The 16,579-nt window shown below is 38.5% G+C and overlaps 1 protein-coding gene across 7 annotated transcripts in view; it reads left to right on the top strand.

Moving 5' to 3' along the window:
- The window catches only part of LOC133123817 (titin-like), a 208,738-nt gene that overhangs the window by 37,484 nt on the left and 154,675 nt on the right, over nt 1–16,579 (top strand). For 6 of the 7 annotated variants that reach the window (XM_061234427.1, XM_061234426.1, XM_061234425.1 and 3 more), the window contains 3 exons: nt 66–254; nt 828–1,217; nt 2,970–3,011. In XM_061234427.1, coding sequence (XP_061090411.1) covers nt 66–254; nt 828–1,217; nt 2,970–3,011 — 621 coding nt within the window. The remainder of the gene's footprint in view (nt 1–65; nt 255–827; nt 1,218–2,969; nt 3,012–16,579) is intronic. The other variant, XM_061234424.1, reaches the window with a different exon arrangement.

Raw genomic sequence — 16,579 nt, 5'->3', positions numbered from 1 at the left:
TTTTCATTGAATTTCAGTAGACCTATATGAGCATCAAATTAATGTGGCAGTGTTTTGTTCCCTAGATCTCAAAATCACCTGGTACTGCAGAGACAAGGAGATCAAGCAGTCAGACGTTTACAGGATGTCTCAGTTTGATGATAACTGCCAGCTGGAAATTATCAGAGTTTACCCAGGGGATGGGGGGGAGTATACTTGTGTTGCTAGAAATACAGCTGGAATGGTCTCTTGCTCAGCTGTTCTGACGCTTGAGGGTAAGTTGTCATTGCCTTCTTATTATGTAATTAATACCATGGTATTTACCTCCAGGTTGTATTAAATATAATGCTGAAAGTGCTTATGAAAGTAGATGCCTTGCAAAGGATTTAGTTCTAGCTTGAAGGCAGACTGTGCAGAATTTCTTGCTCCTGTGTTTGTACACAAAAAACATAAATGCCCCATTCTGAAGCCCACCTCTCCTTTGCAGATGACCATGTGCCATGATAGCAATGAGCTGAGAAACCCTGATATGATTTGTAAAACATCAGCTTTAGTATTAGCTTTCCAACAAGGCCATTTAGCAAGATTTCAGTCTGCTCTCAGACACAGGTTGCCAGTGTATCATAGTAATAACTGAGCATGTTCGTTTTACTATATTTTCAAGGCGAAAATTCAGCATAGTATGCCTTTAAACATAAAGACCAATGATTCAATGGGGACAGCTTGTTTTTTTATTTTCTGAAATGGTATAAGGTAATAATATTTAAATACATTTACATTTCAGCATAATATATCTGTGTGTGTATGGATGAAATATGTTGTATTGAACAGTGGCATGCTTCTTTCAGGGCATAGACAAATTGAAGACAGTACACCCAAGGCTCAATGGCATGTCTCAACAAGTCTGTCTACAAGTGTAACGAGTGTAAAGAAGGAGTCAATTGGCCAAAGACCCACTTTCATTCAGCCTATTGCAAGCTGCACGGTGCTTCATGGAGAAGTTGCCAGATTCCATGCTCGCGTGTCTGGCATGCCAAAGCCAGAGATCAGCTGGTTTCACAATCGGCAGCTTGTAAAGCCAACAAAAAATGTTGTCTTTCATTTCGATGAGATGACAACGATTGCCACGCTAATCATAGTTGATGCTTTCTCTGAGCATGCTGGACAATATACTTGCAAAGCGACCAATAATGCTGGAGAGGCAGATTGCACGGCTACCCTTGCTGTAATCAAAGAAGGTAAAATGTTTAAAAAACATGTTTAGTGCTTTTTAGTGTGTTATTAATATATTTCTGCTTTTCACTTGCTTTTTTAATTCTTTGTTTGAAAACCTATACTTTCTATCATATTATGCAAATGCTGGCTAATATTTGAATTGTGCTTTGTTCTAAGTATTGCTTTTTTCATCTTTGAGGAATACCTGCCATTTAGTTTAATCATCACTGGATACAAGTTTTACCAATAATGCAAATGAAATGAAAACCACCTTTAGTTTTCATTCATCCTTCATTTATCCTTCTTACTACCTCGTAAACAGCACTGAGAATGCCAGTTGCAAAATTCCTAATCATAAGGTCCAGGTGATTGTCACTCACTAGGGAGTACTTGTTCGCATAGACTGTTTGTGCCAGCAGCCAGCTCTGTGTTAAACAAAAGAAAGGGTCACTTCTCAGACCTCAACTGAGGCTTCTTCACTGTTGATTCTTCACTGTTTTGGAAGTAGAAATATATTCAAGTGTTAGAGTTTTCAACCAGTCTGAGAAGTCTTCTATGAAAAAAGGTTCACAACATATATACATAGACCAGGAGTTCCAACAGCAATTGCTCACTGTGGAGAAATCGAAGATTAGTGTTTGCAGGAGGCCAGCATAACTGAAAATCAATAATCTCCATATGAGAACTGCCAACCTGGCTCAGTTTATCTACTCCTTGGATGGGCAACCATTTACTGAGATCTTGTGGCATCACAATGAAAAGAAGGTAACAAACACAGAGAAGATTAAATGTTCACAAAATGGAGGAGCACTGTCCCTCACTATTCCTAATGTCCAGCTCAGAAATGAGGAGCATTTTTGCTTACAGTGTAGTTAAACACAACAAAAATACAACCTTGTATTGGAAGATGGTAATTTTTCCAACTAGCCCATCTCCGCTGTATCCATCTCACCTGTTTTCATGCTTTCAACATCTACTATTTCTAATTCAAATATAACCACGTTATTGTTCTGTGTTACTCCATGTGTGTTACTACCTCTTCATTCCTTCATCCTAATTCATCATGAACATTGCATGCCCTAATTAAATGCCTGAATGAAAGTAAGGAAGTAGACAAAAGCAGACACGTTAGTTCCTTCTGGAGCTTGTTGTTGTACCTATAAAGAAGTATTACAGGGGATGACTGTATAAACAGGGAATAACTGATAACCAAGACAACAAATAAAATACAGCAAACTGTTTCCCCACCTTTTATGTAAAAATACCAAGAGGAATATGGAAGTGCTTTTCCTGACGCAGGAAACCCTTGTTACCCAAGGAGACAGCTTATGTCTATTTTGTGTAATAAAGAGAATCCCATCACCACATCTTTTCTATTTTCGTGGATGCATGATGGATGTGTGTATGGGCCTGTGTAGTTTAAACATTAAGATCATTAGGCTGGGGCATTAGGTTACCTGCACATGGAAAATAGTTAATTCAACTGGAGATGCATCATACAGTGCTCAACTTAGAGTGACAGTTTGGCGACCATGTACATTTCCAAATTTAGTTTAATATCCCATAAACCATTTCCGCCCTTTAGATCTATATATAAAGTGAAGATTACATTGAGCCAGGTAGACAGAGATGCACATATTAAAATATATACAATGTCACTTTTGTCCCATGCAAAGATCCTTGTGGAGAAAATAAATGTATGGATTCACTACACATGCTTGCTTTTATCAGTAGGTCATTGTGTATTACAGTTATTTTCTTGGATTACTTTACAGGAGTGAAAATGCAGGAAGCCAGAATAGAGGGGGAAGTCAAAGGTAAGACTACTCATTTACATGATTTCAAATACTTGTGGTCAAACAGTTTATGCTGGACATTCTTTATCACAATTCATTTTTCAGTTTTCAGGAGATACTGCATGAAAGTACTTGAAATGTGTTGACTAGACAACTCATATTGAAATGGTCTATGTATTTATGTATACATATATATGTATTTATGAAGCACTTTAACTGGAGTTGCTTGCTTTTCAGCAGTTTTAGATAGTTTGGGTTTGCATCTGTTTCTTCTCTTCTTAAAGCATGAAGGATATCATTTTTATTTTTTGTTTGTTTTTTGTTAATATAAGGTGCAGGATGTGTATCTTTTAAAGTTTCCAGACAAAAGGAAATTATTCTTTAAAAGATATGGAAGTAGCCACATCTTTATTTGCTTCTGAAGTTCTTGCACCTGGAATTTCTTCCTCCTGCAAATATTTCTTAGACTGGCTTGCAGATAGTTGTATGTGATTAATGTTGTTTGCTTTTTATATAACATGGTTATATATGTAAACTATATTAGTTCGAATAAACGCCTTCTCATACAATTCTAGAGCTGCTGTAATATTTGTATCTGAGCCATTTCGAAGCCATGTTTCTTTGAAATGCCTGAACAATTTACTCCCAATCAAAGGATTAGAAAGGGCGTTTATTCATCTTTCTGCAAGTCAGGTAAGGAATATTTAGCTTACATACACAAATATCATCAGGAAGTTCATTTTCTATACACATAAGTTTATTTTGGAAACATGCTTTTAAAGAAATTTATGCTTTGAAGAAATGTCCACAGTTTGAAGAAGGAACAAAACATCAAGCAATTTTCGTGTCAGAATCTTTAAAAAAGAATCAAGTCTTGCGTTTATTCGAACAAATATGGTGAGTGAACGTTTTCTTATGGCTTTGTGATGTTGCATGAGTTTAATATTTCTATTAATTTCCAATTTAAATATTTTTTTTCATTTTTACTTCTTTTTCCCCCAAGTGGGCATTGAATTGAATATTTATTCCTTTCTTTTCCAGATTTATTTCATAATGAAGAGGCTGAATACCTGGATAGCAGAAGACAACTGCGAGGTGCTTTTTCAGACACCGAAGACTTCTTAGATCATGGTCTTGTTTCTGCTAACCGTTGTTCCAGTAGAACATCATCTATAAATTCATGGACTGATAACATTAAGCCTTCTTTTACTAAAAAGTTAAAATTTCAGTCTGTGTTGGAAGGGGAGCCTGCAGCCTTCAAATGTAAACTAGTAGCTTGCCCCCCTCCGAAAATCCTATGGTTTCATAACAATAGACCAATTCAAAAAGAGCACCATCGCAAAATATGTACTGAAAGCAACATGCACATGCACACATCACGTTTATTGATTGATAGTATCAAAGATAAGGATTCAGGCAGCTACAAAGTAATGGCTATTAACCCAGAAGGGTCAGCAGAGTCAACTGCTTCACTTTTGGTATCATTGAGGGAAGAACAAGATGCCAATTACTTGAGTTTCGTAAAAAGGTCAGCAAAGGCCCATGAAAGTATAGATTCATTGGTTGAGCAAAGAAAGGAAAGAAAGTTTCGGGTAGACCTTAGGTGCGTGGGGTCTCCATTTGACAAAATGTGTAAACAATTCAAGGGGCGACCTAGATCTAAGCATCAATTGATGCGTAGCTTGTATTTCAGAACCTCATCTCCATCAAGAGTACCTGATAGTCAGACACTTGAAACAGCCTCTGAGAGAGCAAAATCTCCCACTCCTATGTTTGAAAAACTTGAAAGGTTTAATGATCGATTCAGTGACATATACTGTGACAGATATACAGGTCGTGACAGATTTAGTGACAGACACAGTGACAGACACAGTGACAGATATAGTGACCGGTATAGTGAGCGATTCAGTGACACTGAAAGTCTTCATGGGGAGGTAAAAGCGAAACTGAGCATTCTTCAGAAAGCGGTCAAACAAAGAAAGAGGCTCTCAATTTCCACAATGTCATCATCAGAATTTGAGTTGGAATCAGTTGGTAGTGAATCAAGCTATGCAGACTATGCTGATCGACTGCGAGTCAAGCCTGCCTCATTGCCTGAACTACAGCAAATTGTTCGACCGGGTGATATAACCGAAGGCAGCCATATAAGAAATTCTGCTGAATTTCAGAGTAGAATGGAGAGAATTAGTGGACTTCCAGAAAGTGTAGATCCATCACAGCCACGTGCAAGACATTCATTTGAACCACAATCCAGATCTAGGGCTATACAAATGATGAAAGGAGAGCTTGTGCCTGAAATTGTCAAAGAAACTGAAAGAAAAGTAGAACGAATCGGTGTTCAGAAGGATCAAGACACTTTGCGCAAGGCAGATACTTTAGAGAAGAAGATGGAACATGTGGTCTTGATGGGTGAGAAGCAGGCTTCTTCACAAAGTCTGGATCGAGATCATGAAGACCAGATTAAACCGGAGAAAGACTTGGAGTGGCAGAAAGAAGATGATTTGTCAATCCAGCCCATTGTAGGTATGCATAGAGCAGCTAAAGAAATGGTAACATCATATGGGGAGACTTCTTTCAAGGAATCTGCTAAACTCAAGGAAAATAACTTGAAGTTTCTCCATGAAGGTGTCAAATGTTCTGAACCACCAACTGAACGTAAAACCATGTCCATGGAAAATGTTCATGAGAAACACATGGAAAGTGATTCTTTGGAGAGTGAGGACCAGTTTTTAGCCAAGCGAATTAAAAACTGGCAACAAAATCTTCAGTTTCAAAATGAACCTTGTGATTTGGGTTCTGACTGGACTGAGGAAAAATACCCTGCATACATCAAATCTGAGGAGTCTGTTTGTGTGGAGGTGACTGCAAAACAGGAAGTATCACAAATTCAGGAACCATCTGCCAAAAAATCCTCTAGATTAAAAGGTGAAAATAAAATGTCTCGCAGTGAGTGTGTACCACAAGATAGTTATGAGCCTCACCTATCTCGAGAAAACATTTATGAGAGGACAACTGAAAAAGAATTTATGAGTGAAGAAGAGGCTCTTACTCAGCGAATCTTAAAATGGCAACAGGACATTCTCACTGAACAGGAAAAAGCTGTTGAATTGGAGTCTGATTGGGTTGGTGCAGAATATTCACCATATCTAGGTAGAAAAACAACTGACTTGACTTTAGGAGCAGTTAAGGGTTCTACAGGGCACTCTGACAGTTTGCGAAAAAAGTCCCCTCAGCCTTCACTAATAGGATCATCACCCAAAAAGTTTCCAGGTGAGGGTTCCCCTCTTGATTACAATATACCACCTGAGCAAGAAAAACAAGCTATCACTTCAGATAAGTATGTGAAAACAAAAAAAACTGCAGTGAAAACCGAGTCTGAGTCTGGGAAACAAAGATTTTCACCAGTGAAGCAGCAAACAGCAAAGGAAACGCTATACGATGAGGGTGCCACTTTTGATTATAACCCAGAAAGTCAAAGGCAGATAACTACTGCTAAGACACAGATTGAAGGTGGATATTTTATGAGTGAGGAAGTGCCTCTGTCTCATTCAATGAAAATAAAGCAAGAAAATATTCCAATAGAGCGGGAAATAAATATTGGGTTACAGTCTAATCGGGTTTCTTCAGAATATTCATCTAATCATGGCAGACAAACAAGAGAGTTGAATTTAGGTCAAAGTGCTACCAAGGATTCTGCAGGGCACTGTGAGGATAGTTTGCTTCAAAAATCCCCTCAGCCTTCATTGATGACATCATCACCCAAAAAGTTTACAGGTGAGGATTTTCCTCTTGATTACAGTATACCGCCTGAGAAAGAACAATATGCTATCAAGTCAGATATGTATGTGAAAACTAAGAGAACTGTTGGTGTTAAGAGTGAGTCTGAGTCTGGGGAACAAAGATGTCCACCAGTGAAGTGGCAAACGGTAAAGGAAACATTATACGATGAGGGTGCCGCTTTTGATTATAACCCAGAAAGTGCTCAAAGACAGATAACTTCTGAAAAGACACAGATTGAAGGTGGATATTTTATGACTGAGGAAGTGCCTCTGTCTCATTCAATGAAAATAAAGCAAGAAAATATTCCAATAGAACAGGAAAAAAATGTTGAGTTAGAGTCTAATTGGGTTCCTTCAGAATATTCATCTCATCAAGGCAGACAAACAAGAGAGTTGAATTTGGGTCAAAGTGCTACTAAGGATTCTGCAGGGCGCTGTGAGGATAGTTTGCTTAAAGAATTCCCCCAGCCTTCACTGATAGGATCATCACCCAAAAGGTTTCCAAGTGAGGGTTACCCTCTTGATTACAATATACCACCTGAACAAGAACAACAAGCTATCAAGTCAGATATGTATGTGAAAACTAAGAAAACTGTTGGTGTGAAGAGTGAGTCTGAGTCTGGGAAACAAAGATGTCCACCAGTGAAGCAGCAAACGGTAAAGGAAACGTTATACGATGAGGGTGCCGCTTTTGATTATAACCCAGAAAGTGCTCAAAGACAGATAACTTCTGAAAAGACACAGATTGAAGGTGGACATTTTATGACTGAGGAAGTGCCTCTGTCTCATTCAATGAAAATAAAGCGAGAAAATATTCCAATAGAACAGGAAAAAAATGTTGAGTTAGAGTCTAATTGGGTTCCTTCAGAATATTCATCTCATCAAGGCAGACAAACAAGAGAGTTGAATGTGGGTCAAGGTGCTACCAAGGATTCTGCAGGGCGCTGTGAGGATAGTTTGCTTAAAGAATTCCCACAACCTTCACTGATAGAGTCATCACCCAAAAGGTTTCCAAGTGAGGGTTACCCTCTTGATTACAATATACCACCTGAACAAGAACAACAAGCTGTCAAGTCAGATATGTATGTGAAAACTAAGAAAACTGTTGGTGTGAAGAGTGAGTCTGAGTCTGGGAAACAAAGATGTCCACCAGTGAAGCAGCAAACGGTAAAGGAAACGTTATACGATGAGGGTGCCGCTTTTGATTATAACCCAGAAAGTGCTCAAAGACAGATAACTTCTGATAAGACACAGATTGAAAGTGGATATTTTATGACTGAGGAAGTGCCTCTGTCTCATTCAATGAAAATAAAGCAAGAACATATTCCAATAGAACAGGAAAAAAATGTTGGGTTACATTCTAATCGGGTTTCTTCAGAATATTCATCTCATCTAGGCAGACATACAAGAGAGTTGAATTTGGGTCAAAGTGCTACCAAGGATTCTGCAGGGTGCTGTGAGGATAGTTTGCTTAAAGAATTCCCACAACCTTCACTGATAGAATCATCACCCAAAAAGTTACCAGGTGAGGGTTTCCCTATTGATTACAATATACCACCTGAGCAAGAACAACACGCTATCATGTCAGATAAGTATGTGAGAACTAAGAAAACTGCTCTGAAACGCGAGTCTGAGTCTGGGAAACAAAGATTTTCACCAGTGAAGCGACAAATAACGGAAATGTTATACGATGAGGGTGCCACTTTTGATTATAACCCAGAGAGTGCTCAAAGGCAGATAACTAATGAAGGGACACCAATTAGATATATTATGAGTGAGGGAGTGGCTCTCGCTCAGCACTCAGACATTCCCACTGAACAGGGAAAAAGTGTTGAATCAGAGCCTAAATGGGTTGGTCCAGCATATCTGGGCAGAACAACAACTGACTTGACTTTAGGTGCAATTGCTGCTAAGGATTCTGCAGGGCACTGTGAAGATAATGTACTAAAAATGTCCCCTGGGCCTTCGCTGATAGAGAAATCGACTGAAAGGTTCCCAAGTCAGAGTTTCCCTCATGATTACAATATGCCAACTGAGCAAGAACAACAAGCTGTCTGGTCAGATAGGTATGTAAAAGCCAAAAAACCTATTGGTGTGAAGAGTGAGTCTGTGAAACCAGTGAAAAGGCAAACTGTAATGGAAATGTTCTATGATGCTGGTGCTACTTTTGATTATAACAAAGAAAGGCCCATGACTGCAGAAAAAAAAGAGGTTGAAAGTGAATATTTTATGAGTGAGGAAGTGGCTCTGGCTCAACGAATTAAAAAATGGCAGCAAGATGTTCTTACTGATCAGGAAGAACCTTTTGAATTGGACTCTGAATGGGCTAGTGCAGAAAATGCACAGTACCTAACAGAAAAAACCAACGATCCATCTTTGACAGCCAGAAGTACAACTGATGAATGTTCAACACAATACAAGGAAGAGGCATGGAAAATATCACCACGATCCTCACCAATAAAAGAAAAGTTCCTCCAAGATAGTTTGCCTCTCAGTGATCAAGTATCTGAAGTAAGCACTGGAAAGGCTGGAAATAAATATTTGAGAGAGGATAAAGTATTGGCTCAAAGTCATAGACCTCAGGATGTATTGCAAAAGGAACATGTTTATGAGCAGCAGTGTGCATGGGCTGGGGAGGCTGACAAGGGCATAATATATGGACAGGGAAGACATTCTGGCTCAGTTAAACTAACTGAGAAGGAACAGGAGAAACGCCCTGTAATCTCTCAGGAAGTGAGAGTAACCACAGTGCCAGGAATAAGTGAAGAGGATCTTGAGAAAATGGTTGAAGAAGAACTTGAATTATACCTAGATCAAAAAGTAGATGATAAATATACTTTGCACGTTCCCCAAGCTGTTTTAATGAGATCACATACTTCTGACTCATCTCTTGATTCATCCCCCGTAGAGATCAGAATCACTGCTCCAACACCTGTGCCAGAATTGAATGAGGATATAAGCGAATCCTTTGAACCTATTGAAAAAGTCTTGGAGACCTCAGATGAAGATAGTATTTCACAGGCAACCAAGCACAAATTCACTTTCTTATTTGATGTTGTGGGCAAGCCCCCGCAAGTGGTCAGAGAGTTAGAGGACATCAGTTGCTCAGAGGGTCAGACAGTTGTGCTTGAGTGCATTATTACAGGAGAACCTGCACCAGTTGTGTCATGGTTTCATGATGATGTATGTTTGAGTACTGACATGACCAAATACAAGTTTGAAGAGGATGACAAAATGTACAGGCTTTACATTGATGAATTCTCATATGTCGACTCAGGAACATATAGATGCATTGCTAGTAACACACTGGGACAGGTTGAAAGCATTTCTACTTTGTCATTTGATTCTTCCAACCAAAGCTCTGTCTTTTTACCAGTGGACGTAACAGAAGTGAGGGGACAATCTAAAACATATGATAGATCTAATGACTTGACTCAAAAGATAAAAATGCAGAGCTCACTTAGTAATAATCAGGATTTGGTAGTGCCCACAGAAATGATCAAAACGGCAGAAGAGGTTTGCGTATTTTCAGATCCTCACATATACTCAGAAGTGGAACAACGTGATCTTGCTGATAAAAAATCAGATGAGAGCCAATTTGAAGATATATGGGATGAGAGAAGGGAAGAGACTTCAGAAATCTCATCCTCAAAGAAAGTTACTTCGAGAGACCTTCCCTTAACAGGATGTGGATTACAGTCATCAGGGGCCATAGTTAAAGTTTCAAAAATCAAGCAATCATTTGAATCTCCTGTTCCTCATCAATCAGATCTTCTAGCTGCCAAGAGAGAATCATATTTTCCAGAGGACGATGTTCCTGAAGTTGCTGTCGATCCATATAAGGCTGAGCAGGGATTTAACATAAAGGGGGACAGCTCTGAAGCCAAATCAAGATCAGAAAATATTTCTTCTGAAATAATGACTCCAGAGAATCTGCAGTCATTCAAGAAAAAGGAAGGATACAATGAAAAATGTGTCACTTCTGACCAGCTAATGAAAGCAAGAGAACATCTTGGTGAGGATTCAGCCATTGATGAACATCATTTTGTTTCATTGTCAAATGTGACAGAAATCCAACAATCACCCAAATTAGTAAAACCAGAAGCAATATTACCAGTTTGGACAAAACAGTTGTCGGAAAATGCGGACAGAACAGCTGAAGTTGGTGATGCAAGAGGGGAAGGAACTGGAATATTTGTTGATGATGCATTTTTAAAGCAAGTTGGTAATCATCTTGAAGATATGCCTTTCCAATGTATTTACCATGAACTAACTGGTGAAAAAATATTGTCAGACCCAAAATGTTCTGGTGCAATTGCAAAAACATCTGGCGATATGATAATATCAAAGCAAAGTTTGACATCATCTGAGGTTCTGGGAACACACGCAAAAGAAAAAGAACCTCGATCTGTTGGTCAGTATCTTGTGTCCTTCAGTGGTGATCAACAAATGAAAGGAGATGGGAGAGAAGCTGTTATAACACAAAGGTCTTCAATAAGTAATGAATATGCAAGCATTGGTAAAGCACTAGCTGCTAATGAGGAAACTATAGAAGCACAGGAGTGTCAAGAGGCTGAGCATGATTTAAGTGCAGATCTAACTATAAAGCAGGACGTTATACCCACAGAGGACTCAAGCAAAATTAGTGTGATACCAAAAGTAAATGAATATAATACAGTCTCATTACCTGATTATCTTGGAGCAGGAGGTTCACAAAAGAACCCAATTTCTAAATCAGAAAATGGGACAGCAAAGGAGGTCACTCGTGCTGGGGTTCATTCACTGGAAGTGGAAGATGTGACTTTCAGTGCTGTTTATGATTATTACAATCCATCTCTTGAATGGGGAAGGCCTTTGTCACCAGAGTCTGAAATGTCTATTGAAATTGGCAGCACATTTAGTGATGAAATTGCTGAAATCGAACGATTCTATACACCAGCTTCAACAGAAAATTCCCAGTTTCCAAAGTCTCCTGAATCTTTCCACACTCCATCCGAGACCCCGGGAGGCTTTATGACCCCTCCTGAATATCCATTTTCACCAGTTGAACTAAAAAGACCTTCAACAGGGTCTAGTGACGCATTCTTATCTCCCGCTAAATTTCTGAGGTCCCCAGAGGATGAAGGCATTGAAACAACTCCCCTTGCATTCAGTTTAGATGAAGGTAACTTTCCCACTGAAGATCGTAGTTCTCTGGCTTTGGTAGGGCTTCAGGAAAAGGTCCAGGGAATCCCTCCAGCATTCCTTAAGCCACTGACAAAACGAAGAGTTTTTGAAACAGAAACATTAATGTTTTGTGCAGAAGTTTTTGGGTTGCCCTCTCCAGATGTGAAATGGTTCAGAAATAAAAGCCAACTAGTTGCTGACAATAGGATTAAAATAGAAAGAGATGGGGACAATATTACTTTGGAAATTCAGAACATGAACAAAGCTGATCAAGGAGAATATATCTGTGAAGCAGTTAATTATGTTGGTGAGGCAAAAAGTGTTGCTCTAGTTATAGTTATTTCTCAGGAGGCCAGGTTCATGCCAGCTCCTCCTGCAGTCACTCATCAGCATGTTATAGAATTTGATGTTGAGGAAGATGATTCATCAAGGTCTCCTTCACCCCAGGAGATCTTGTTGGAAGTGGAGCTAGATGAAAATGAAGTAAAGGAGTTTGAGAAACAGGTGAAAATTGTAACAATTCCAGAGTTTACCGCTGATAATAAAAGTATGATTATCTCTCTTGATGTTCTCCCTAGTATGTATGAGGGGAGCACTGTGGACTTCATAACACAAGAAAGCGATGACCTAAAAATAGCCTTTGAAGTTACAGAAATGCCACCACGGTTTATAAACCCAATTTGCGATATGGAGACACCTGAAAATACGAATGTAATGTTTGAGTGTTCTTTGATGGGAATTCCTTCACCAATAGTGTCATGGTTTAAAGGTGATAAGAAAATCCCACATGATAACAAAAAATATATTCAGTTATCGGATGGTGATAACCATTTCCTGAAGATTTTGAAAAGCACCACTTCCGATAGTGGCATGTACACTTGCCGAGCTATTAATGTCGTTGGAGAAACATTATGTAGGGCTTCACTTCTTGTTTTGACCCCTCAAATGTTTTCAGGAAAGATCAGAGGTAGAGAACTGACTGCAGTATCTTTAGGTAGTGCCAAAATACAACCCCAGAAGTTTGACTTAGTTGTGGGAAATGCATCAGTAGAAGGTGACCAAGCCTCAGAAATAGAGCTGGAGTTTGAATTTGAGCAAGAAGCTGATGAATCACAAAAGGCTGTTCGACTTGTGGCCATGACCAACCCTGAGATGACTGAGCAAGGGCAGAAATTTGTCAGTATCAATTTTGATGTGTTTGCAGAGCCTGCCAAAGATGATAAGATAGAATTTAAGGCAAAGGCATCAGACTCCTGCAGTTTTCACTTCCAGGTAACTGAAACTCCCCCAAAATGTGTGGTTCCCCTGGCAAATGTCACTGCAGCTTTGGGAACACCTGTAATACTTCAATGCTTAGTGAGTGGTAAACCACACCCCACTGCAGAGTGGTACAAAGATGGTGTAGAAGTGAAAAATAGCAGGTACATAATTCAAGAGAAATCATCTGGACACTTCAATCTGATTATCACAAATGTTAATCAGAGTGATGCTGGGGAGTTCAAGTGCATCATCCGTAACATAGCAGGATTTACTGAAACAACATCTTTAGTTAAAGTATTTTGATCTCTTTTGTTTTGAATCATTCTGTAGAATTATCTTGTGATAATGGAATGTTTTTATTTGTTTGTTTATTAGAGGACAGTTAGGATTTATTGCTTCAAATTAATTTAAGTTAATATAAATTACTGGTTAATTCGGTGAATACCCTCACCTACAAAACAATACTTTTTGATCTGTAGATATTGGTGGTTCTATCAATGAAAATGACAGGGTGCAGAACAAAAGTTCCTGAATGAGAATGCTGAATTTGAAATAGGTAAATGGCACTCTGTTTTGCAAATAAATGCAATTTAAAAAAGTCTGTCATGAGTGTGACTCCATAGGTACTTGGGAAACAGGTCATATCATGTGTGTATGTTTGCATTGGTGTTATTTTTGGATGGATAAAGGGAAGAAGATACTCTTCAAATATAGAAAATTACATTAGTTTTCTATATTCTATATTCTCCTAAATAGATTCTCTGTGAATAGGCACCATATTTTTATATAAAGGTAAATGATAAAGGTGAAGGCTATCCAAATGGTGGATCTCATGCACAGACAAATTTTAATGACGGAGGATAAAACCTGTATCTCTCATATTGAACCTTATCTTAGTTATTTTGAACATTATTAGTAGAAGTGGCAGCTGCTGAGTTGAATATTGTGGTGGAAAAATGTTGGTCTCGATCTGATTTGAATCGTTCACAAATTGCTCAATACCATTGGACATAGCCAATTATTTCTTAATTGGGCCATTTAAGATATATATTCAGTGATTAAAGCTGTTTTTTAAATGATAAAGTTAATTTATCATTTAATTTCCATTATATGTAGTACAAATGTAAGTGTTTACCTGCCAATGGATTATTCAGATCATTGGCATGCTTGTTAATGAAATAAAATAAATGAAAACAGGTTAAAATCATTGATTTGTTTAATCTATTTTCAGCTCAGCAACTGCCACTGCTTAGCAATTAAAATGGTCAAGATGACATTTTGTATGAGTATAGATTGTAAGAGTATATTTGGTCTAAAACTTTTAATAAAACGAACGAACTCTTGGCACGTAACATTAGGTTTATGCAGACGTTATTGTAGTAAAGCTAGCCTGTACATAAGATTGTATTGATCACATGATATACACAAAACATGTTCATTCAGTGTGTGTTGTTAAGGAAAGAAGTGTATCAGCCACTTTGTGAATATTGTTGAATGCTCTTGATTACTTGTATGAGTAGAATTATTACTCTTGGGTGTTTCATCTGTTTTTGCATTATTTTGGAAAAATCTTTGTTGTAGTAGAATATTGTGGAACTCTTAGAATGCAAGCTTTGTATGCTTGAATGCAATGAAGGTGAAACTTTTTATTTTTTACCTTCATCCATTCCCTGTATAGGAAAACTATATCCATAAACTAGTGTCATGCTTTGACCATAAAGACCATTTGCATTTTTTGAAAATACAGATTTATTAATTAAAATCAGTGTACTGTATACATGAAAGTCAGTAACAAAATAATTTTATGATGTAGTTACTAAAAACAATATTTGATCAGATGAGATTAAATTTGTCACTTCACAATATGCAAATGGTGTTCCATAGTGCAATAAGTTAAATTAGTTAAACTAAGTTTTACATGTTTTGTTTGTACATATGATTTTTGCCTGAATTGTATGCATCTAAAACACTGTTTATATGGTTCTATAAATAAAGGTGAGAATGGATACATCTTGACTTTTTCTATTTTCTGAAGAACATTCTTGATGTTTCTTGAATGAATTTGACAGCCTCCATGTTGTTCTTTAATTATATGTATATTGTGAGTTAAATTTTTAACTTTATTGTTTTCACACAGAATTTTCTAGCTTCACTGTGACCACTGCAGAAGAAGAACAAGAATCCTACAGCACTGGCCTCCAATTAAGAAAAATCAAAACATCTGAACTCAAGCCAGAGTCTAAACACTATTATAGTACATTAGAGAAGAAAAAGGAAAAGCCTGTTTTTATCACCCAACTCTCACCTGCAGAACTCTCAGTTGGAGAGACAGCTAAATTTACTGTCACAGTATCTGGCTTTCCAAAGCCTAAAGTGCAGTGGTTCCACAATGGACAGGAGATTACATCCTCATCGGTTTATAGATTTTATCAAGAAGACAACCAATATACACTGACCATTTCTCAGGTAAAGTCAGAGTATGAAGGGGAGTACTCTTGTACTGCCAGCAACAGGTTTGGTCAATCAACCTGTTCAGCAGTCCTACACATTAAAGTGCTCGGGACAACGAAGAAGGAGCACAGGGTAAAAACATTTTTAAAAGTCTCTGGCCAGGCTCCTCGTTTCATCACCGCAATAGAACCAATACAGTGCGTTGAAGGAAGTCAAGCAATTTTCTTATACAAAGTAACTGGGGAGCCTCTTCCTTTGGTTCAGTGGTTTCGAGGAAGTTACCAGATTCAGTCCAGTAAGTACTTCACTGTGGTAAATAATCCAGATGGCTCTGGGCACCTTAACATGAAGGGTATACAACAGGAAGACAGTGGTCTCTATACATGTAGGGCATCCAATGCATCTGGGGAGGCCTCTTGCAGTGCTGAACTGATCGTGTTTCGTGATACTGCCTCTGTCACAAGTCGACAGGACCACACATTTCCTCAGAAGCAGAAAAGTTACAAAGCTACTATGGCAGAGCAAGTTACTGAGTCACGCCTGTATACTGTGAACATCCCAGGGGAGGCCGGAGCCAATGTGCAGTCAGGACATCAGATGGTATACACCATTGGCACGGAGGATATTCAGACTATTGCCAGTGAGCAAGTGGATAACTTGCAACAGGTGGGAATATCTGCTGCTTCCATGCACAGAGAGCATATTCCTCACCAAGCTGCAGTGCTGCAATCTCATGAGATGGAAGGGAGGGTAAAGGTGGGTCCTACCCAACTTCATTCAGCTGTAGCTGTACCAACAAAACAGCTGCATATGGCATCATTTACCCCTACTCTTCAGGAGAGTCATGGTTTCACAGAGCAGCACTCAGAATGTATTCAGACTCCAGAGATGATACAGTTAGAGCTGGCCCAGGAGAAAAAATCTAAAATGAGG

This window comes from Conger conger, chromosome 3 (assembly GCF_963514075.1).
Source record: "Conger conger chromosome 3, fConCon1.1, whole genome shotgun sequence".
Lineage (NCBI taxonomy): Eukaryota > Metazoa > Chordata > Actinopteri > Anguilliformes > Congridae > Conger > Conger conger.
This window is presented reverse-complemented; position numbering and strand designations above follow the sequence as displayed.